This window comes from Scophthalmus maximus, chromosome 16 (genome assembly GCF_022379125.1).
Source record: "Scophthalmus maximus strain ysfricsl-2021 chromosome 16, ASM2237912v1, whole genome shotgun sequence".
Lineage (NCBI taxonomy): Eukaryota > Metazoa > Chordata > Actinopteri > Pleuronectiformes > Scophthalmidae > Scophthalmus > Scophthalmus maximus.
In genome coordinates this window covers 8,986,234-9,010,000 of record NC_061530.1, presented here as the reverse complement: position 1 = coordinate 9,010,000, position 23,767 = coordinate 8,986,234, and the positions used below count along the sequence as shown (strand labels likewise).

The 23,767-nt window shown below is 45.2% G+C and overlaps 1 protein-coding gene across 15 annotated transcripts in view; it reads left to right on the top strand.

The window, feature by feature from the left end:
- rhbdf1b (rhomboid 5 homolog 1b (Drosophila)) overlaps window positions 1-23,767 on the top strand; it is a 28,166-nt gene that overhangs the window by 2,412 nt on the left and 1,987 nt on the right. For 4 of the 15 annotated variants that reach the window (XR_004785684.2, XM_035612884.2, XM_047327652.1 and 1 more), the window contains 18 exons: window positions 12,262-12,403; window positions 12,530-12,663; window positions 12,987-13,133; window positions 17,147-17,375; window positions 18,200-18,406; window positions 19,425-19,547; window positions 20,062-20,204; window positions 20,354-20,608; window positions 20,703-20,814; window positions 20,917-20,991; window positions 21,233-21,394; window positions 21,737-21,837; window positions 22,063-22,126; window positions 22,235-22,329; window positions 22,509-22,584; window positions 22,884-22,984; window positions 23,113-23,266; window positions 23,526-23,749. Coding sequence is in view for 14 of the 15 variants with exons in the window: in XM_035612884.2 (XP_035468777.1) it covers window positions 12,290-12,403; window positions 12,530-12,663; window positions 12,987-13,133; window positions 17,147-17,375; window positions 18,200-18,406; window positions 19,425-19,547; window positions 20,062-20,204; window positions 20,354-20,608; window positions 20,703-20,814; window positions 20,917-20,991; window positions 21,233-21,394; window positions 21,737-21,837; window positions 22,063-22,126; window positions 22,235-22,329; window positions 22,509-22,584; window positions 22,884-22,984; window positions 23,113-23,266; window positions 23,526-23,749 (2,516 nt within the window). In the remaining variant the exon portion in view is untranslated. Of the gene's footprint in view, window positions 1-3,713; window positions 3,733-4,057; window positions 4,175-4,314; window positions 4,572-12,261; window positions 12,404-12,529; window positions 12,664-12,986; window positions 13,134-14,493; window positions 15,082-17,146; window positions 17,376-18,199; window positions 18,407-19,424; window positions 19,548-20,061; window positions 20,205-20,353; window positions 20,609-20,702; window positions 20,815-20,916; window positions 20,992-21,232; window positions 21,395-21,736; window positions 21,838-22,062; window positions 22,127-22,234; window positions 22,330-22,508; window positions 22,585-22,883; window positions 22,985-23,112; window positions 23,267-23,525; window positions 23,750-23,767 lie in introns of those variants that run through there. The other 11 variants (XM_035612882.2, XM_035612885.2, XM_035612886.2 and 8 more) reach the window with 10 other exon arrangements.

Genomic DNA, 23,767 nt, shown 5'->3' with positions numbered 1-23,767 from the left:
TTTTTTTCATGGCAGCTTAGTGGATCTTCTCCCGTCGGTCCTACAAGCCGTCTTGTTGATCTCTCTTGTGTTTTGTGCCGCCACTTGCCACTGCGCACAGTTGTTCTTTCATCTAAGATTCGCCAGTCGAGAGATCTGCATAGAATTGTGACGGTTGCTTTTGACTAATCAAAGGAATATCCAGGCATATTTATAACTCTTCAAATCATGCCTTTTTGACAGCAATATCTAGGCACCCCTTACGTTTTTAGTCATGATGACTTCATGTTTCCCAATCAGATGACTGTCTATGATGGATGATGATGTGCTTCATTTTCTTGCTGTCACTCAGATGGCTTCAAAGAGATATGAAAAAAATGCCCTCCACAATTTTGCAGAGCTCAAGGGACAATTCTCCATATTGCTTGATTTGTCTGACCAATGGTCCAAACCTCAAAGATATTCAGTTTACAAAAATGTATCAGAGGGAAACCTGTAAACTATTGACATTGTTTCCCAACTATTTGGCATGTGGCCCCACAAAACAAAGCAACTTCCGCAGGTTCTATTATGGCTGCCAGCTGTAAGGAGCTAATTTGAATAGTTTTCGGCCAGCCTGGTGGCAAGAATTCAGTCTGACTGTGGTCCGCCGAAATATTTCCTAAGCTATAGGATGAAATGCATTTCAATTTCATACAGACATTCATCGTGCCCAGAAGATAAACCCTAACGGTTTTCCTTATCCCCTGACTTTTCCCCTTGCGCCACCATGAGGCTGTCAATTTTGGTCTTGAGTGAAATGTCTAACTATTGGATGGATTGCCATGAAATTTGGCATAGATGTCGTTCTTCGGAGAAAAATTTGATAGTCCTATGACTTTTCCTCCAATACCATCAGCCTCTGCTGCACTTTGTGGTTACTGCATATTAAACGTTAGCATGCTTATACATCAAACTAAGAGGGCGATCATGATGAACAACATACCTACTGAACATCAGTGCAGTGGCACTAGCGTGACTCTAGACTCTTGGGGCTCCGCTTTCATAAATCCAAAGGCATGGTGCGACTCACACCTGAAGTCATGCTTGCTGATATGCACTACAAAAATGTACAAAATGATTCATCATAACCGAAAAAGTGTAAATGTGTACGTACGCACAGAGATTTCTGTAGTTATCTTGTAATCTTGTCTGGTTCCGGTTGCACAATATGAAACCAGTAGATCTGCCTTGTGTAATTGTGTGGTTTGACGGTGACATCAACACTCCAGTAAGTGATGGGAGAGACACATGCAGACAACTGTAAAGAGAGCACCGAAGTTAAACAGCCCTCGTTAGTTCCATCTTTTTGGTTCAGAGTCGACAAATTTGACAAATCCCAACTGTCGCCATGACTGTGCTCGGCCCAGAGTCCCCAGACCCAGTGTTTTTCTGTCTGACTGGCAGGTGTTGGCAGGAGTTATAGAAGCTGTTGTGTGGTTAGTCTTACCCTCAGCTCACGCTCAGTTTTACAACCCCCTTCCCCCCCGAAAGACAAAATGATTTGATGAACGATTTTTTTTTTGTCCTGATCCCCAGCGATCTGGAGAAGGATTTCTCTAATCCTCTCGGCCTTTCCATCATGTCTCTTGCCGTTTTTTTGTGTCATGCTTTTTGTTGTTCATCATCACCACGCCGAATCCAAACATCAGCGAGGCAAATGCACCTGTACAAATTACATACAAATTTCATACACATGCACATTACTTTACAGAACAAAAACCAATCATTTTATTTCAGGGATCAGATGGGTCATTTTCAGCGATCTTTACTGGTCTGTGTTAGTCTCTGTGACTCTGTCAACTCCCAGTATTATTTGAATCTTTCCTTTTTGTTATAAGTCCTACACTCACTACTGTGCTGCTGGTTTGACTTTCCTTTTCCAGCCCATAGATAGAGACAGAAGTAGGACCGCTGTATGGATTTGTTAGTCCGCGAATACATGGGTCACTGAGAGGTCACGAAGGGATCATTTACTATACATTTAATATGAAGCCTGGCCAGCCACATCCATTGCAGAGATTTTGTCCGTTAAACTTTTCGTTCATGTTTGCATAAAAGAAATATTCAATAGAAACAGACCTTCTTTATCTTGAACTTGTAACATAAAAAGGTCTGGATGAAACGTCCTGTCAAAAAAGGAATTTTAATCTGCCCATTATGTGGTAAACGTTGCTCTCAACGCTCCTCTTCAATGTCCGTTTGATGTCAGCGGCGGCGTCCGAGGGCAGAGGTCCTCCGAGGGACTCGAGACTTCGCTGTGACGATCCTGTAGAACTTCTCTCTGTTTCTTTGAAACCACAATTATGACTTCAAATTCCCCCCCCCCGCGCTCTCAAGTATTCTTTTCAGATGCCGATTCTCTCTCTCCCCCCGCTATCTTACCCCGACGTGGCATCTGTGGACAATTACTATTAACGTCGTTTCATACAAGGCCAGCCAACAGAGGAAGCTGTTGTGTTGGAGCTCGCAGCGTGGGTTTGCTGGCTGCGTGGAAGGGACGGCAGGAAGGAGGGATGATGGGAGGGATGAATGGCTGCTGAGGAGGCCTATTCATGTCTCCAGGCGAGGACATACTTGACCAGACACTTATTGTGATGGTGACCTTCCTGTCACCACACGGCTGTCACAAAACGGCTCCATGTGAGGGTCAGCTGAGCTGCTCTCTTTGTCGTCGTCCCCCCCCCCCGTCCTGTCTGTCACCCTTTCACTGTCTGTCTTTCCATGTCTGCTTTTTGCAAATAGGCTATCCGTTCTGCAGTGGCACATTTGAGCAATTCACGAGATACAAATTCAGAGACCTTATTGAAGAAATATTTGCGTCAAGTGAACGTACCCATTAGTCAGTAGTTATTTTGTGCTTTGTCTGCCATTGCTCACACCCTGTGTCTCTCTTTCTCTTTCTCTTTCATCCCCCCCACCAACTTCCTCCTGCAGTCTGTTGCAGTTATTTTCACCAGATGTCTCTGCTGAGAAAAGAAAAAAAGACAAAAACAACCTCAGATACGATACCTGGCACAGGAGCTGAGAAACCATTATACTCTCTCCAGTGGCATTTTTTGGCGGGCGGATGTTGTTGGAATCAGTCGAGGTGATGATTGGCGGTGCTGGCTTCAGATCAGAATCGCCAGGAGAAGCCTCTGCTCACCGAGTGTGCCGGCATCTTTTAGTCAAGAGAGTTTGTTTTTTCTATCAAAGTCATTCCCGCTGGATTCACTGCAGCTGCCAGTGATGTGTTGCTGCTTAACCCGACAATAAGTTATTCCATGAACACGACTTGATTTTTCTGAAAAGCTCTTACTGACATGTTTACATGTTTACACGCAATTTCTAATTGGAACACGTCACTATGAACTACTGTGGAATCGGTCGTTAAAAGCTTTGCTGTAACCAGCATTATAATATAACCAATGGATCAAACGATTACACTTATAAAGAAAAGGGTCAAAAACGCACAGATTGATTCTGTGTCCCTTCAACCCTATGGAGCTTTTTAGCAAATTTCAGCTCATTGTTTTGATTTCAAGGTGAATTTGTCGTCTTGCTTCAGACTCCCCTCAAAGCGTTGTTATCAGCAACAGCCTTCAACCCACCATGCACCCGATGAGCGACCCAACTGCAAGCCCAAAACAAAATTGGCAACTAGCTGGTGACCATTGTGAGGACCAAAACAGAGCAAAAAAGTTCACTGACTATTGGTTTTGGATTCATCAGGTAACTATAATCGCATCTCCAAATATGCACTGGTGTTGGTTCTGGTGTGCTAAATGTGCAATTAAGCACTTGTTTGCCAACAAGTTTAGCATGCCAACGTATGAGGTGATAATGCGTCAGCAATAATGTGTGAACAGCTTGTCCCCAAGTCGCCAAAAATAATCAGTTATTGCAGCTTTAAGGCTACTGGTGAACACTTTGCTGGGAAAACAGCCTTTTGTGGGAATGAGTCTAGAACAGCGCGTCTGCGTTTCATTAACCTTATGTTACCTGAAACTGATTTTCAGAGTGGCGGAGGGTTTCATGCACTGTTATCTCTCTGCAGCTCCACCAAAACTAAACGTGAACGCCGTGGCACAGAGGCAGAAACAGGTAAACCGATGCAGATGTTTGGCGGAGAGACACAGACGGACATGCGCACGGACTCGCCGCATGCATAGAGGTATGAGTTAACAAGCAGAAACACGCATGTGTGGTGCACGCGTAGTCCCTGCATCCTTTAAACACGCAGCAAACCCACGCACTGAAACTATGCAAATGGGTGTCACATGCTGTTTAGGCATGCATGTGCGAGGGAGACAACTGTCTTTGATTGAGAAAGAAATGTTTCTCCTTCCATACGTCCTTCTCTCTTTTCCCTCCTCACAGTATCGAGCTGTGTATTAATGGTTTAATGGTATAATGGTTTCCCTTTTTTTTTTTGCTCTTTGACTTAGTGCAGCATGTTGTACTTTTGGGGTTTTTTCATCTCTTCATCTGTTGCTGTATTTTCCTCTTCTCGGCGCCTTGCAACATCGCAGCTCATTTGCAGCCAATCAGCAGTGGGAGGCTTCATCCTCGTGAGTCTGTGCTTTAACACTGTGGTATAACATTTCAATGACTGCACACAGAACTTTTGAAGGTGCCAAAATATTTTTGGTGTTGCCTGTGAACATTTCATGTGCAGAGATTGCTGCAGGCGCCGAGTCAAAGATCATACGGCTCTTCTTTTGACTTGTCTCCCTGTGCAGACTGTGTGTAGGTGTGAAGTTTTGAAGGTTTTGAACACACGCCGGTCTAGGTGGCTTTCCTGCCTGTGACATTTGAAAGCAGCCTCCCCGCGGGCCACATGTCAATCTACATTTGGAGATTCGCCCTGATTTCAAGTTGCCAATGTAACCTCTCCCGTTTTCTACGGTTGAATAATGGAGAGAGATTATTGTGCCGAGGGACAGACAAAGCATGTACGCCTGACCTCTGCTCTGCTCTTATTGTCTGTGCTACTGTTTATCTCTGTATATTTATAAGCAGCTTTCTTTTGCTGTTCCCTTATTTATCAAGCCAAAGGGACATGTAGGAAGAAAAACATAATTTTGTTCATGGTGTCCACATTGAAGAAATATATCAAAAAAATTCAACTGCAGAATATCTTTCCATAAATATTGTTTCTTAAATTCACATTCCGTCGTCATATTGCACCTCAGTATATGAGACTATTGATGGAAAACCTTCAAATAAAGTTAAGGCTGCCAGTTGACATTGTAAAAAGCGTCTGGGACCTAAAGACATCATCCTGTTGTTTAGCTACCGCAAATAAAAAGCACATTTTACATTGAACATCTTATGTGTTAGTTCAAATCAATTAAATCCTGTGTTGTTGTGGCCGCCATATGACACGCTGACATCCCTTTTCTAGTAACACACATTGCTGGAGTGAGAACACAAGTCTGTCACTATGAAGCCCTTTATGAAAACCTTGATCCGTTCCTGAGGAAGGTGCATGAAAAATGCTTTTCTATCATTCTACACCACAGTTATTATCTTGCCTTGCTAACGTTCCACCGTGTTTGAATGCGTTTGAACTGCAGTTTGATCAAGATTGGATAGCTGAATTATGCATTGACTTTTCTTTGGCAGCCTTTGCAAACATTTATGCACACACCCACTACAGTTTACAGCTTTCTATGCGGCCTGCTCCCCATGGTGTAAATATTTCATATACGCTTTGTGAGTCTCGGGTAGTGGCTGCAGGGGGAACCTTTGTACTGCAGCAGAGGATGGATTCATAAACAATTTTATCAACTCCCTCTTGGCCACACAACCAGTACAACCAGCCGGAGCTCCGTGGTCACGACGCCATGACCACAGCAGGCCCCGTGGACATGGTGCCTGCTGTGGTCATGGCAGGCAGAATTCAGTTTGGTGAACTTGGCTGCAAGGTGATTAACAGGGACGTGAGAGGTATTACCTATCAAACACAGTGAGGCAGGTTGGACACCGGTCGCAGCACACGAAGACCCGACCTCAGAGCTCATATTTGTGCAATTTAATTCTAGTAATTTCGATACAGTTAGAAACCACAATTTCAGCAATGCTGACGGTTGCAAAAAGCTGCAGGGTAATTCTTGATGATTCCACAAATGCCCACAATGTGTGGTGTGAATGAAAGTACCACTCAATGGCCAGCCGTGGCTACGTGGCACCTAATAACAGGCGTCATTTATCCTAGAAATTACATTCATATTTTTCTGTAAAGACATTGTACAATCAGTCTAATCTTGCAGTTTTTATGCAAAAAAAATGAATATACCACAGCATTGTTGATGTGGAAAAATTTTAAAAGCCTTTATTAGGCCGGCTAATGCAAAGATTAAAAATAAATAAATGCATATAAGCGTTGCATGACACTGGCCTTCATCGGGGTGATAAACCAGAAGTAAAGTAAGAACAAGACATACTGTACATACTGTAGGCCCGGAAGATATCAGGAAGTGACATCACAGGCTTATTATCACAATCAACCCCCTCCCCCACAGTGCCACAAGATGACACGTGAAGTTGCTTTATGGCACTGAAAGAGACCGCTTTACAGCACAGCGTGAAGGGCACTGCATGGTTTTGCCCTGAAGTGGATGTGAAGCTTTATGTTTGAGACACTCAGGAAGTCATGTGGACATTTAATAATAAATTACACACGATACCAGACAGTTCCTTCACTATAGTGTGTTTTATTATCCCTCCATAACCCACCGACAGACACGCACAGTCGGGTCCCTAATGAGTTGAAGCCATCTTAACATGACTTCGATTGTCTTGTGGTGTGTGTGTGTGTGTGTGTGTGTGTGTGTGTGTGTGTGTGTGTGTTTCATCCTGCTGCCACAGATTACACAACACTGAGCTGTTCATTAGTCTTATCAGCCACTGTGCTGCTGCGCGTCGACTCTCGCCTTTGTGCAGCGAGGCTGGTGTGTGTCCCACGCTGTTAGACACATGTTCGGTGCAAAACCACACAGGAAACGTACACAAACACAGAGGATGTGTTGGCATCTTTACAACACTGTCAAATGTGACACCTTGGAACAATTAATGCTAAATAAAAAGGAGACTATACAGTCGGGCTGATTTACAGCTTTGTACGAGCCACATCTTTGCGCCTGTGTGTCTTCAAATTGAGACCACGTTTCCTAGAACCCTCTTACCTCCTTTCACAAAATTCCTTTGAAGCCTTTGAGGGTTTTGTATCCCCAACCCTCTCCCTGGTTTTCTCACTGACTTTACTGAGGAGGATTAACATTTACAATATGATTTTTTTCCATTTCCCCCTCAATCCGTACTCGCCGACCATTGTGACAGACTCCATAAAGCCTGTGGCGTATATGCCGCTGCTTATTCAAAGAAATGACTTTCCTCCAGAGTTTAGAGATAAATCTACATGAGACAGTGGAAAATCAACAATGCCATATGGCAACATTTTTCTTTCAATAGAGATAAGCTTCTGTTGTGCTCCCAAATCATTAAAAGGGTTGTAGAATATAACATGAGTTTCTACAATCTGCATATGACTGCAGGTAAACACATTATAAGAGGAGTGAGCATTGCTTTTTCCCCCCTCTGTAAACGATGTAAAGTATCATTACAGGAAACAGTTGATGAAATGATAAAAAGGAGGCTCATGTCGAGTCCCGGAAGCCACAAGAGTTCATTTACAATTTAGATGAAATGTTGGCCAAGAAATGATAAATGCTCCCAGGTTTTCTGTGTTGATGTTATTTCTCTCCATTTGATAACCGACATAACTGCTGCTGTTGTGGCAGATGTTTAATCAGTTATTTGTGTTTGTATGGGTAGCACACACACACACACACACACACACACACACAAATGCATAGTACAACAGGACTCTGCGTACCGAAAGGAAATGACCCACTGTGTTATGACTGTACTGTAACATCTGGCGCAGATGAGGGCCCACAGACATAGTCCAGTGGTGGGGGTTGGTAGATAGGAGGGTAAAATCACACAGCATAACTCACTTTAAATATCTGTGACCTACTCATGCTTTGTTGTATCCAAACAAACTGGACGATGGAGAAAAAAACAGGCAATTTTAGGAGCTTCCAGGTGCAGGATTTTCATGCGTAGATCAGACGAAGACTTAGGTTTATATATTTATGCAATTCTCCTTCATAGTTTCAGCCATGTATAATACTCATTATGTACATAACATTAAATTAATATATATATTTTATAGAATTGCCTTCCTTGTGTTGTTGTTTTTTTGAAACAAATAAAGTTTTGATGACATGTGGCATGATTTAAAAGAACCCATGTGTGCAGGGTATTTCATCTAAATTGTAAGACTTACAGTAAGCTGTGTTTTGGTCAGTTCCCATGACCACAACTTCTGAAAGCAACGTCCTAAAAAAAAAAAAGGTTAACACTAAAGTTAAAATGTGCCCAGAGGTGTTGTTGGGCAGGTTGCAGTTCCTATTAGAGCACAGCAACGTCAGCGTAATGAAGTTCAAACCTAACCGGGCCGAATCTGCTGCTGTCAGTCTGATACCACCTCCCTTGGGTGGTGCCGGGCTAAGGAAAGAGCATGACTCTTCCCCTAATACATCATTTACCTGCCAAATGAAAATGAAATATGTTTGGACCTGAAACTTCGTAGGTGTCTGGCTTCCTGATCGGAGCTTGAACAAACGAAGCCAAAGTAACTAAGGCTGTTCTGATTTCACAATAAATAGGCCAATTTTGGCAACTGCCGTTGCTCCATGGTGACATCCGAGGTATAATGGAACACAGATTAACCTGAGCCACCCGCTACCCAGCAAAACCCAACGTTGTACAAAATATTATTCTGACAGCACATTACACGTTGAGCAGAAAGTCTCTTGTGTGTTTTTTCAGAAAAACCTAACGTCAAAGTGCTTACAAGGAGCAGAAATGTGACAGGCGACAGAAATTGTAAGAGGTTTAGAGAATAAAAGCATACACGGCAGAGATTAGGGTTTTGGACTAGTCGACATAAAGGTCCATTGAACGTCGTAGCTGGCTGGCATGCAGCCACAGTGAGTTTCCAATGCCCCCGTGACATCACAGAGCAAAGAGTCGGGGAGCAGTGTCGGTACAAGTCTGACTTCTGCGCCAAAACGATGCCTTTGTGTTGCTCTGCCCCGGCATGTCGGGAGATGTCCCCCTATGTAAAGAGGATCCGATTACCCTGCCACTCTGCCACAGTCCCCTATAGACAACAACAGGCTGCAGCGCCGCTGCACGAGGTTCACACACTTCCTGTGATATTTCTCAGACGGCAACAGCTATACCTTGACAGTATCAGTGTTGGTGTGGACGGTTGTTAAAGAATGTTTTCACTTTTGAAACTTGTGCTAAATGATCAGCACGAGTAGAACAAATACTGACATTACTGGACTCCCAATAAGATGATTCTGTGATGACAGTAACTTTCATTTCTTCTGCTTTGAGAATGAATGCGTCCGCACCCGAGACGTCACTTCCTGCCAGGTGCGGATGACACGATCCGTGTCCGGGTCCGGGGCTGGTATGAGCCGCTGAGGCCTGACAGCAGGGCGGTGTCATGTGGTGCACGGCACACGGATTACAGCCCATAATCTGCCTGCCAACCCAACTGGAGAGAAAAAGAAGGAAAAAAAAGCGAGAGATCATGATCATGGAATGACAAATGCTGGAAACAAAATGAAGAAAAAAAAGAGGAGATTGGTTTTGGACCACACTGCATCCCTTCAGTCGTATGGAGGATTTAAAAAAAAAACCTGATGTGGGAGACTGAAGAAATGTCAAGTTAGTCTTTATACACTGAGTGTGTGTTTAGGCTTTGGTGTCCATATCCAAGATATTTCTTGTCGACGTACATCTTGGAATGGCCGTGTTGATGTCAGTGTGCACACAAACAGGCAGTGTGTGCATGGTCACTGCGGAATAAGCAAAAGGATGCGGTCAAGGATTGTTCTGGTAAAGGTTTCTATTTGCAGGGGTGTGTTTATCCTCTGTGACCGTAAGAGAACGCGCAGGCTTCCAACACGTGACCACAGAGAGACCGAAACACTGACGTGGTGCAGTCAACTTTATGTGGCCTGCCTCTAGTTTTACATTTGTCTTCGAGGCGAAACACCATGCATGGTCTCTGCTTGTGTATATTTATACTTTATGTGTAGTGCATCTACAGATAAACGCTCAAAATGTGCTAATAAGAGAATTTGACATCTCTACGCAAGGTACAGTACATGTGTGGGAGTCAGAGTTTAAAGGTGCTGTCAGATGATTTCAACGCCATTCATTTTTCTTAATGAAACAAAACTATTCCCTGTACTTTGGCATGGGAGAGCTTTGAACTTATTGCAAATGTCAGCATTTTAACATGCTCACAATTCACAACAGTTTAAATCATGCAACAGCTTCATTTAGTGCAGCTGAGGCTGGTCAAGTGTTTGACAAAGTGAAATTTTGATGCTATAGATAAACCCAAGTTATTACAGTTCGGTACTGAATGTCACGGCAGTATATATCCAATATTCAAAGGTATCACTACAAACCTCGCATGTCAAACACACGGCGGAGCTGAAGGACATGTCAAGGGGCTTCACCAGTGTTGTTGAGATTCCTCGTCTGGGGGGGTCGTGAATATCTGCAATCCATAGCAATGCATTGAATAGTTGTCAAGATATTTGAAAGACAAAATCAAAACATTTAACCTGCATGGGGACAACTGAGTTAAAGTCAGAGGATCCCCAAAGGTAGATTGTTCGACTTCTGGCGGACAAGAATTTAGAAATTCCATGTGAATCTTCAACGTTAAATGTTTTTTATGTAAACTTTTAATTTATAGACTTCTTTAAACTGCATTGAAACACATGCTCAGCTCCTGCTCTCGCTCTATCACTCCTATCCTCTTTATTTGTCCAGACCCCCACCTTCGACTAGCATCCACAAGTTCGCACCTGCTCTGTAGTCACTGCCTCAAAAGAAAATGTAGGCCATCACTATCGAAACAGATAAGTCAGTTTGTGTGAGAGCGGAGGTACAGGATTATGTAAAGGAGGATTTTCACTTTAAGGATGTAGGACACCCGTGACTGTGGTTGTGTGTGTGTGTGTGTGTGTGTGTGTGTGTGTGTCGATTCTTCTTAAGAAGCACACCCCGAGTCAGTGTGTATGAAGACGATCCCCAGCTGCCCGTGTTGAATATCCCTTGGCTAGAAGTCTGAATATGGGCTCCGGCACTATGCATGATGGAACAGATTATTGTTCAGCTGATTGGCTTTATGGCAAGAGAGGGAAAGCCTGTAATTTTTATTCCCAGCCAAGAATCCCAGCTGAGATCGACAGGAGCTCCTCGTCGGCGGTTCGCTCATTACATCTCACCCGCGCCGCATGCAGATGTCCTATTATCCAGTTATTGTCATCTTCGCCCGTCCTTATCGACTTCCCCTTGGCACACATAACTGAGATGTAACAACCTGAAATACTCTGCTGCAACATAAGAGACTTTTTTTACATCGGGGAAGCTCATTGATTTTAATAGAAATGGAAAGATATGTATCCTATTCCTACTTCCAGTGAAATGGTTAGGCAGGAAACCCCCTTTCACTCTCCATATTTCTTACTTTACCCATGAACTCATTAATAAGCAAACAGCAGGATATGTTGTGGCGTCTTCTGTGGCTTTCCCTCTGTGTGTGCCTCAGATGTTCCATCTGTCAGGATCTCTCTGCCTGCTGCTCTCAGACCACTTGTTCCTGTATGGAAAGGATGGCCTGACACTCTTGCTCCACCTTCCTGTTGAGCGTCTGTCAGAGTTTAACAAGAAAGCCTTGCTGTGGATGATCCTAGCACCATCTAGAGGCTGACGGAGCGACTGCCGCAGCAGCGTGAATGATTCATCTCTGAGATTATTCTACACGAATCACAGCAGTGTTACACACATTGATTTTGTTTTGTTTTGTATTGATTTAAGGTTTGATATTTCCATTTGGAAGAATGTCCCTGTGCAAGTTAATTAAACGCATTACAAGCCATTCTAGACAGACATAATCTTTCTATTGAAATTACTTATTATCTCTGGATATCCAAAACAAGTGGGCTTAAGCAGTTCATCTACTCAGGCACATGTCTACACCCTCTATGCCAGCACCATGTGGAGACATGGGTCATAGCCGATTGCTATAAAACTCCATTCACCGCCGTGTGTGAACATATTTTGACCGTTACTTTGCTTGTGTGTGTCATGCAGCTGGCAGGCGAAGGTAGAGGCAGCGAGCATGGATGAGCTGGGCAGCAGGAACAGCAGCCTGCAGCGGAAGAAGCCACCGTGGCTCAAACTGGACATCCCCACCATCCAGCTAACACCGGATGACTCGGCCACACACACGCAGGTAAAAGCGCCACACCAACGCTTTTCACAACAGAGGAGAATAACTACGGGTATTACCAATGATAGAAACGTGTGCGTGTGTCCGTGTGTGTGTGTGTGTGTGTGTGTGTGTGTGTGTGTGTTGCAGCCAGTAAAGCGCCTGCGCAGTGTCAGCATGCCAGGGGAAAACCCTCAGACCTGCATCGCTGCCTTGGAAACTTCAAACAACTACCTCAGACCTCCTCTGGAGAGACAGCCCTCCATCACGCAGTCCATCAAGAGGTTAGGAGGCACACACACACACACACACACACACACACACACACATACACACTTATCTTTTCGAAACCCATTCTCCGCTGATTTTCTCCAGTGGCTATTTTCCTATGACTTCTGCATGTCTTCTCTTCAAGAATTCTCTGCATCATAACCCTTAACTGATCTAAGCCGTGGTCTCCATTCTGATTTAACACAAACTAATCTTGACGTCTTTTTTCTCTCTCTCTTGTTCCCTCCTTTTTCTTTGATTTTTGCCTCATTTATTTCTGCTTTTCCCCACTGCCTCCCTGTCTCCTCCCCATCTTCTCGCTGCAATGGGTGTTCAGTGACAAAAGGGTGCGCTTTGAGCGCGTCAACACAGTGCCCCCAAAGGGCCAGAGGAGTCCCAGGAGGGTGTCAGCCGTTCGGAGGCGGTCCTGCGTCCCCAAAATACTGAGCCGACGGCGTTCGTCCATACCCAAACAGATCATCAGGTACAGGAGAGGTGGAGGAGAGAGGGAGGGAGGGAGGTTGAAGGTGTTCTGCTTCCGCTTTCCTATTTGCAACGGTGTGTTCTTGTTGAATGTAACGCACAGAAGAAACTGTCATCACGCGGCTTCAATGAAAAGGTCAAATGCATCATTAATATACAGACGGTGTAAAGGCACTTCGGACGGGGTAAAAGGGGAAAACTGGATGTAAATGAATGCGTTTACCACCTTTTATCCGTAATTGACAGATTTTTTTGCACGCCAAAGAAATCCCCCCATCGCTCTCCTCATCTCTTTGTTCCACAGCTGTGAGTGCCTTGAAAAGCGTCTGTGACACATGAAGAATGCACATTGGGCGGCGTATTAGTGTCAGTCCAGGTGACACACAGCGCCATATGGTTTGAGGCACACAAAATAATACAATTAGTCATACAGACCCTCTACGCACCACACAGAGGATGTGGGCCACATCAAAGCGGCTCCCGCCATGTCGTCAAATTGAACGTAAATGTTTGAACGTGGGGCCAAAAGGAGCGCTTCGACGTCTTAACTGAATCACACCGAGGTTTATTAGCCTTGTATGTGCGGGTATGTGAGAGAATGAATGTGTTTGAGGTTTTTTAGAGATCTAATGGGATTGAGGGGAGGTTTGTGTACATGAGTCCTCGGAGGTTAGTCGAGGTACCTCCTCCTCAAAAGGACTTCGTAAATACAGGATAAATCTTGTTGCCGTTCAAACAAAGCGCTTATCTGTGTGTGATCTGTGCGTGAGCATGCTGACTCGTAGGGTAACCGGGAGGGCGCCGTGACCCCTGTTGATATGGAGGGCAACAGGAGAGCTTTTTTTTATGAGTCACGCTAAGGAGAAATTGATTTTCAACTAGCAACTAACCCTCAACTGAACGATCTTTTCCTTCTGCTGCCACAAAATGATCTGTGCGGCACAGGAGGTGCGGTTCACACTATGGGCTGTGGTTCGGAGAAGCTTAACGTTTGTAGTATCCCGACTCCATTGTGTGTGCTCGTATGTGTGCGCCGGTGTGTGCGTGCGTGTGTGTCTGTGTGTGTGTGTGTGTGTTTATGTGTGTGTGTGTGTGTGTGTGTGTGTCGTGTCCAGGCATGTCCCGGTGCCTTTCCTCCCTCTCTCCTCCCTCCTAATGTGTATGTGTGCATGGTGTTCCATCTTTCTTCTCTCCCTCCCTCTAATCTCCTATTTCCTGTGGAGTGCTGGTATGTTAAAGGGGGAACTGGTGTTTACACACACGCACGCACACACACACACACACACACACACACAGTTTGACAAGGACCAGAGCTGCTGTCTTCTCTGCCCAGTAGGTCACATCCTTTTACGCAGTTCTCGAGAAAGGACACTGGGACGCCTCTGCCAGACACTGACACATTCACACACTCTCTCTCTCTCACACACACACACACACACACACATACAGTCGAATGGAAACTTCTGTTGCGTGCTGCTGGCGACACGGGGTCAGAAAGTTTCAAGATCCTCCCGCTCATTGTGTGCTGAATGAGCTGGTCCAGCTGGTGGAAGTCCTCCGTGGATCCTTTTTACATCAGGACATTCCCCGCCTCGCCAAGGAGATCAACGCCAGCTTTCCTCTCACTTTTGATTACTCAGCCGCTCGCTGAGCAGGACAGGGGAAGTTACACCGAGTCTGGACATGTGGTGATCATCCTCTCTTTGCGTAACAGCAAGTGTTACAAGGTACCGCTGGCCTGGATATCAGGAAATCCCCTTATGGAACGTTTCATGTGTGATCTGCGGTGGATCAGTGTGCGTTTGGCGGATCATGGTTTAACACAGGTCAGGGGCTAAGCGGGGACAGTGTGTCAGTGATGCTGGTGATGGAGGCGACGCAGCTCCATAGTCCCAGCCCCCCTCAGGTATGACCCAGACCCCGAACCCCTCCTGGAGCTCTCCTGACAGGTGGGTGTGCTGTAGTTTTACTCAACCGGAGCTACGAGATACTCAATGTTGATCTGAGTCAACAGTGAGTCATGTTGACCAGTTGCTTCGTTAATTAGCGCAGGCGGTTTGGGGCCAAAGTCGAGATATGTCAAAAAAATCTTCATTTCGAATTTTGACTATCGTCGTGCTGGAGAAGACAAACATTCTGACTTCCCAGAGGAAAGGTTTGTGGTGTGACACAGCATGTGGATCAATGTGACACTAAAAGGACAAGTGAAAACAGAACAGTTGAAACTGTCCCTGTAAGTTTTTTTTGTAAAGGCCCAATTGCTGTTACTTCAGAGATGGACATGCAACAGCTTGTATTCATTTGCTTTTATTAAACAGCAAAACATTTGGTGAACTGATGCGTCAGTAGAACTATGTAGAGCTGAACTTGCCGTAGAGAAGCAACAACGAAACCCTCCGTTGATTTACCCACTCCAAACTAAATACCTATTACCCAAGCTTACATTTATCTTTTTCTTTATTCTGCGCTGTATTTTTTCAGCAGTGTAATATATTTAGACTGTCCCAAGATCTTCTACTTGATTTCTGCGTCCAGACGATTTCGTCCAGCCTGTCGTCACGGTATAGTAGTCGAGGCAGGACGTGTGTGTACCAGCCTTACCTGGGGGACATGGGAGCGACTCGTGGGCTGACATGAATCTTGATCTTAATCTATGACGTGTGATAGAGTTGTGCAGTCGTCAAATGGTTGTGAATATATTTTGTTTTTGAGTTTTGCCTGGGCCAATGTGTCGTGCATGTGCGCAAAGACAAATTACCACTGATCTAAACAACTACACACACAAGCAAGCGCCATCTGGCCCGATATAGGGCTGCATTCACATTGATTTACCTTCAGCGCTGTGGATGTTATCCTGAATTTGATCTTTTCCTTATTTTCAGTTAATTTCATGTTATGACCCCCTCTCCCCCTGGCCTCTCACTGTCTCCCCCCTCCCATCTGTGTGCACCTCCTCCTCTCCTGCGCAAAGATGCCGAGTCTGACCCCCCCAACTCTCTCTCTCGCTCTCTTCCCAAACCTCTCCTCTTCGTCTTCTTCACTGGAAGAACAACAACCAGGGCCAGGCCGCCCCCTCCCTGCCCCTTGCGCAGCCTTAAAAGGCTTCCCCAGCTGGCCTCCTTCTGGATGATGAGTGCCGAGTGTTTATTACTGAGTGTTGTGTTCTCCAAACAGTTCCCCCCCCCCTCCTGATCGGTTAACATGCAGGCTGGCTCGCGGCACTGTTAATGGTAAAAAAGAGAAAAAAGGACCAGGACGCACGCGGTGAATGAGAGTTTAGATGAGAAGATCAGATCATCTACTGCAGGACCGGCAGGCAGCAAGTGCTTCTTTACTGCTGACCGAACAGAGGCCAGCATAAAATTGCTATATGTCCCTTTCCGCTGTAGCCAAGAGTTATTAGTTTCCATTCACCCTTCATGCCGCGTGCAGTTTTACACACAACAAAAAGTAGCTGACATTGATCAATGCTTTTGGTTTGAAATTTCGTTTTCATATTGTAAACTCTGCATTTTTGCTTTCTATTTAGCATTTGTGGTACCAACAGAAAAGGTTCCATATGTACAGAGTGCTAAAACCAGATTCTCCCTGTATTACAGATAGACCCCTGTATTATATATAGACCCCCGAAGCCAAGATGTATTCGTTTCCCGTTCACCCTACATGCCCCATGCAATCATTCTTTTTTATACAACAAGAAGAAGCTCAAATTGATCATCGCTTTTGTTTTATTTTGTCTTATTTTTGCTTTCTATTTAGTATTTGATGTAACAAAGGAAAAGCGTTAGGTTTCATACGTCAAGACTGCACAGCAGGATTCTCTCTGTATTGTAGATGTCTGGCTCTCTTTCTCTCTCGCTCTCTCTCTCTCTCTTTCTCTCTCTCAGTATAGACAAGAAAATGACAAATTGTACCCGTGCCTGTCTATTGCTTTCTGCCTAATTTCCTCATGTCCAAGATCGTACAAACATACCAGAACCGTCGTCTTTACTCACTGACCCCTCCTCTCTCCAGGGGTACGGCCGACTGGTTCGGGGTGAGCAAAGACAGCGACAGCACCCAGCGATGGAGGAGGAAGAGCCTGCAGCACTGCCGCCACCTGTACGGAGGTCTCAAGGCTCAGGTGATGAGGGAAATGGAGCTGCACAGCCAGGACAACCTCTCCCTGGCCAGCACTGAGACCCCTCCTCCCATCTACCTCCCACCCCTCCACCCCAGTCACCACCACTATGGCATGCAGAGGGTAGGCCAGTGCCTTGGGGAATAAACGGAAGAATTCACTCCTTTTCACGTCGCTTCTTCCACTCTTTCACTCTCTTTCTTATTAGCTTAATGGCGCTTGCTTTTCCTCTTTGCTTTGTCATCTTGCCTTGGGTTCGATTGATGGATATTCTTTCAGACTAACACGTGGAGCTAAGTTTTTATGTGAAAACATTAGAATATTTGCCTGTTTTGATGTGACATGCTTATTCAACTCTAGTGGTTTTTGCAGAGCTCATGGGCCCTTTTCATCCCTCCCCGAGGCCGTGGTGTCACCCGATGTGCCTTGCAGAAAAAACACTGAATGCTGATTGGCTGTAAAGCAGAGCAGGTCAAAGTACAGTGATGATGTCACAGCATTTCAGACAGACAGACAGACAGACCAGACAGAGATTCCTTGAATTGTAGTATACAGACTATAGAGTGTTTTGATAAATGATTCAGTGTTTCATCTAGCCGGTTGATTGTTTCATGAAGCAGCCCAGGGGTGACAGTGCAAAATCTAAAGTCTCTGCTGCTATTGTCAATCATTTCATCAACACTACGTTTTGTAAATTGCCATATAACATTTGTAAAACTTTCTTGTCACTGAAATCTACTGATTGAAAAAATTAGCTTCACCTGATACATCAATCTAACCCCAGTTAAGATGTGTGCTCACTGTTCTTACGCTGTGTGTATACTGTTGTTTACTGTCCGTGGCTTGACTGAGTATTATAAGTACTCTCTGTGTGTGTGTGTGTGTGTGTGTGTGTGTGTGTGTGTGTGTGCGTGTGTGTGTGTGTGTGTGTGTGTGCGTGTGGGCAGATCGTAGACCCCCTGGCCCGGGGTCGTGCCTTCCGCATGGTGGAAGAGGTCGGCGGCTTCAGTGTCCCGCAAACTCCCCTCACGCCTGGCACCGCCTCCCTCTGCTCCTTTTCGAGCTCCCGCTCCGCCCTCAACCGGTTGCCACGACGACGCAAGCGGGAGTCTGTTGCTGTCATGAGTCTCAAGGCTGCAGCGGCACTCATGAAGGTGTTTTTTTTTTGTTTTTTTTTCTCAATACAGAAGTCTGCCTCTGACTCTTCTAAGCTTCTGCCGACCCCTCTTTTCCTGAAATGTTAATGACTTGTCTTATTAATGCACATTAGGAGCAGCTATAACTTCATATAAGGGCACACGGCAGTAGATTTATCTCCAGTTAATAAAAGGAGATTGTGCTCCGGATATTCAATGATCTCCATTTTTTTAATGCTTCAAAATGAATAGCATAGTATAACTATAGTATGTGCATTTAAAAAAATGCACACACACACACACTTAATCTCCATAATTTTCATGTTTTTGTAAAGAGATTCTTAGAAAACTCCCCTTTTTTCTCATTGCATTCTGCTGTGTCCCCGTCTCCTACACAAATGAATGGACGGGATTTATCTCTGAGTTTATCTCTGTGTGTGTGGGCATGTTACATAAGACATGAGATCAGCTGCCGTGCCGTGGATTAAACTCTTACTTTACAGTAATGTGTAGATGACCCCCACTGGCAACAGATGCATACACTGTACATATATACAGTGATGGGTGGGTGTTCAGGGAGATCCACTAGTGTGTGTTGAGCAGGGGGGAGGGGGTTTACTAGCAGATGGTCCACGGTGATGCACAGCGGATGCTCAGATATCTGCTGGAATGCGGTCGGAATATTGCAGAAGTGCAGCGCTAATCCAGCGACACACAGGAGGTCACTGCTGCTACGTAACCATAATACGACATTATCAAAGTGGCACACACACCGCTGGGGATTCCTCCGGATGAACTGTCTGACCCGGGGTGTACTCTGTGTTTCTGCCTCCCTGGTGTGAGCAGAGGCTGATAATCATATTGACCATGGTCCCATTTGTTGTCATAGTGATATACTGATACATCACATTAATTTATAGAATTTCTTCAGTAATGCTGCTTTATTGGCATGACTCCATACAGAGACTAATCATTGTACAGTGTCACTCTGACATCAGTGGATGACGATGTCTGTGTTCGTATTTCGGTTTGTCAGGGCCGGACGTTGGGCGAGAGCACCGCTGGGCGACATCGCAGGCGGAGTTTCATGCCTCCCAGTTTCTTCGAAGATGACACCGTGGACTTCTCTGATGACCTGGACACTTCCTTCTTCACCAGAGTGAGCTGATGTGGACACACTTCCACACACTGCCAGGCTAATCCACCTGAATCAACAATATTAAACTCAAAACTCCACTTTTCTCCGCAATTTTTAAGAATATATAATTCATGTATAGAATATTGTTATTACCAAATAAGTTATACATTTACATTACAACTTGATTTATTCATTTGACACAATAATTAAGCTCAGACCAAAGTTGATCCCCGGCTCCTCCCGCCTGCGTATCCTTGGGCAAGACACTGCAGACAGAGTGTGATAGATATAAAGTCTTGTGTAATTTAAGTGCTTTATGAATTGGTGTATAAGTTTGTGAATGTGAATTGTACTGTCAAGCGCTTTGATTGGTCAATAAGACCAGGAGAGCACGAAATAAATACAGTCCATTTAACATTACTGTGGTTTCATGTGTTGGCTCTTGCCATGCCGCTGTGCCCTTCTCTTAAAAATGGAACATATTCCTAGTTGTTTAAGTTATGAATTTCTTCTTACTTAGACGTTATCTTTGTAGGACGGACTGCAGGATGAGTTGTCGAGCTACGCAGACGAGGTTTTCGAAACGCCGTCAGAGGCCGCCCTCGACCAGCTGGATGAGAGCGAGCTCACAGGAAGTGCGCTGGATAAGAACGAACTGGAGAGGAGTCACCTCATGCTGTGAGTTTTTATCTGTTTACAGAATTTGTTATGTGCACATATGAATTCTCTTGCATGCTGCCAAACATTTGTAGCACTGAAGAAAAATTCTACATCTAACAACCAGTGGTTTGTGATTCTTTCCTCTGCTCTCCTCTTCCTCGATCCAGGCCCTTGGAGCGCGGATGGCGGAAGACGAAAGACGGCCCTCTGGTCCAACCTCAAGTGCGTCTGAAACAGGAGGTGGTAAGCGTCGGCAGCCATCAGCAGCGGGGACACCGGATCGTGGTTCCCGTCAAGAAGCTGTTTGCCCGAGAGAAGCGGCCGTACGGGCTCGGCATGGTCGGACGCCTCACAAACCGGACGTACCGCAAGCGCATCGACAGCTTCGTCAAGAGGCAGATCGAGGACATGGACGATCACAGGTAAGGTAGATGATTCTATTTTTCCCTTGGGGCGTGACAGTCCTCTGAGGTGAAAGCAAATGTAGCTGAAATTGTTTTTTTCTTTCTTCCTCAGGCCTTTCTTCACATACTGGATCACATTCGTCCATTTGCTCATCACCATCCTGGCTGTGACCATCTACGGCATCGCCCCTGTGGGCTTCTCCCAACATGAAACTGTTGACTCTGTGAGTTTCTTTACGATCTTTAGAGCGGTTGTTCTGTGAATTTCAGTTGAATTACCTCAGAAAAAAATGGATGACTGAGTAATAAGAGTAACATTTTTTTAGGTGTTGAGGAACAAAGGAGTTTATGAAAATGTTAAGTTTGTGCAACAAGAAAACTTCTGGGTGGGTCCAAGCTCAGTAAGTTTTCCCTTATAATTTTCTTCTTCTATCTGTTGTTGATTGTGCTTTATGTCTACTTCTATAATCAATAGTGTCCCTCTGAGGCGACATCCACACTAATATGTTATAAACACATCACTTTTTCTGTCTTTTCAATCCTGAAAACCTCTTTTTACTGAGGATGTAGCCTGACAGGGCTGTGGGATTCGCTCGAGGCACTGAATTATTGTAATGTCGCCCCCCTGCTGCTGTCCTGCAGGAGGCACTGATCCACCTGGGAGCCAAGTTTTCCCCGTGCATGCGTCGGGACCAAGAGATCCAGAAGTTGATCCAGGAGAAGAGAGCGAGAGAGAGCGAGTCCGGCTGCTGCGTGAGGAACGATCGCTCCGGCTGCCTGCAGACGTTACAGGAGGAGTGTTCGGTCAGTGAAACCAGAAACCAGACAACTGACAGCTACGTTACATCGGAGAGAACTTCTTCAGTTCAGTCTATCTTGAAGGTGTAACTGGAGGAAGTTTAAAAAGAGGTTCACTTTCCATTGCATTAAATCATATCAGACAAACTGTCAAAAGCATCTTCTGAAAGATATATTGACAAAGGCACAACATCGGACAGCACAGTAGCAGGTGAAATGCCACCTAGAGAACTTTTAAACAGTTAACTGCATTCAGCCGAAGGAGCCAATGCACAAAACCAACGTGTACAGATTACAGCTGATTAAAAAAAAATTTTTGAAGCTACTTCTTCTGTTGATCTACTGCAGAGCACCCTGGCAGTGTGGGTGAAGTGGCCTCAGCACCCCAGTGCTCCCCATCTGAATGGTGATGTTCGGCAACATGGTTCAGTCTGCCATCAGGACCCCAGGTGACTTCAACATAGTCTCTCTGTTTGTATGATGATAATTATTTTTCTTTTGTTTGAAATAAATGTAGAACTGTGGTTTGCTATCACTATCATGACTTCTGACACAGTGAGGTAAAAACGTTACAGAATGTTCCTGCAGTGTTGAGGCTCAGTCGTTTTTGATGGAAGACAAAAATATTCTGTCTTTTTGTTTAGTTTTATTAAATTTTGCATTTTATTTTGTAGAATTTGTCTGGAGCCAGCCTCCGTCTCACCTCACGAGTGGCCTGATGACATCACCAAGTGGCCCGTGAGTCCAGTTACATTCACCGAGGACCAGCACAGTTAAAAAAAACAGCGCTGCAGAATTATGAATGATGAGCGACTGTAAACTTTTCCCTGTGGCTGTGATCCGTAGGTTTGCACAAGGTTCAACTCGGGGAACCACACCAACCTCCCCCACATCGACTGCACCATCACAGGCCGGCCCTGCTGCATTGGGACCAAAGGACGGTACGGTTCAATCGGGAGACGGTGTCTCAGCCATTATCAATTTTCTGGTTGCATGTGTACCAAAAAACATCTTTAATTTGGCTATTTTCACGAATATTAGATCCTCAACACTCTTTCAAATGTTCCTTTCTGCTATGAGTGGTTGCTGATGAAGCGCATGATGTGTGTCATTTTTGCAGATGTGAAATCACCTCCAGAGAGTACTGTGACTTTATGCACGGCTACTTCCATGAAGAGGCCACCCTCTGCTCACAGGTGCAGTAGGAGAAACAGAGCAAACACTGCACAATTGATATTTTTGCTTCTTTTCAACCCAGTCAGTTTTTCAGAGGGTACCTGTGATGCGTTGATCCATGTAAAACATCGCCGCTCCAGCTGAGGGCATTGCTCTGCGGGTCTTTGTCTTATGTGTTGACCGATTGCACCACTGCAGGCTGTAGCGCGCTGCGAGCGGACGGACTTTGGACTGAATTCAACACTTTCATTTTCGTCCACAGGGTGGCAGTGGATCTACAGGCCCTCACTGTTTTTCTCCTCTCTCTCTCCTCCTCCAGGTGGCTTGTATGGATGATGTGTGTGGTTTGCTGCCTTTTCTCAACCCAGATATCCCAGACCAGTTCTCCAGACTCTGGCTGTCTCTCTTTCTTCATGCTGGGTGACTGAACTCCATTCCTTTTTTTTTCTTTGTCTCAGCGTTTAGACGTGAGAATTGAAAATGACATGTCAAATAACAGGTATATTTGGGTCAATGTTTTTGCTGTCTGTCTGTGTGTGTGTGTGTAGGATCCTGCACTGCCTGGTGTCTGTGTTGTTCCAGATGACCGTGCTGAGGGACATCGAGAAGCTGGCCGGCTGGCTGAGAATCTCCATCGTCTACTTGCTGAGCGGCGTCACTGGCAACTTGGCCTCGGCCATTTTTCTGCCTTACAGAGCAGAGGTACAATGTGACTATTGAAACAAAACTGTGTACAAGACACTGCATACGGAGCTCCAAAGTGTATCAATATTAAATTAGTAGCAGACATTTTGAAATATGGGGCTGACTTTAACCACTCTCAGCCCCTGGCGGTTTAATTTCCTCTCAGGACCTTCTGATTACCTGAACTAAGTTAAACAATGATTTTATCTAGTGGATGCGTGTGACAGTTCTGTGCCGTTTTCTGTTCACCCATTTCCCTCTTTTCTCCCTCTCTCAGGTGGGTCCGGCGGGCAGCCAGTTCGGCATCCTGGCCTGTCTGTTTGTGGAGCTGTTTCAGAGCTGGCAGATCCTTGAGCGACCGTGGTGGGCCTTTGCCAAGCTGCTGGCCATCTCGGTCTTCTTCTTCTCCTTCGGTTTGCTTCCATGGATTGACAACTTTGCCCACATCTGCGGCTTCATATCGGGATTCTTCCTGTCCTTCGCCTTCCTGCCGTATATCAGGTAGGTGAAGAGGGGGAT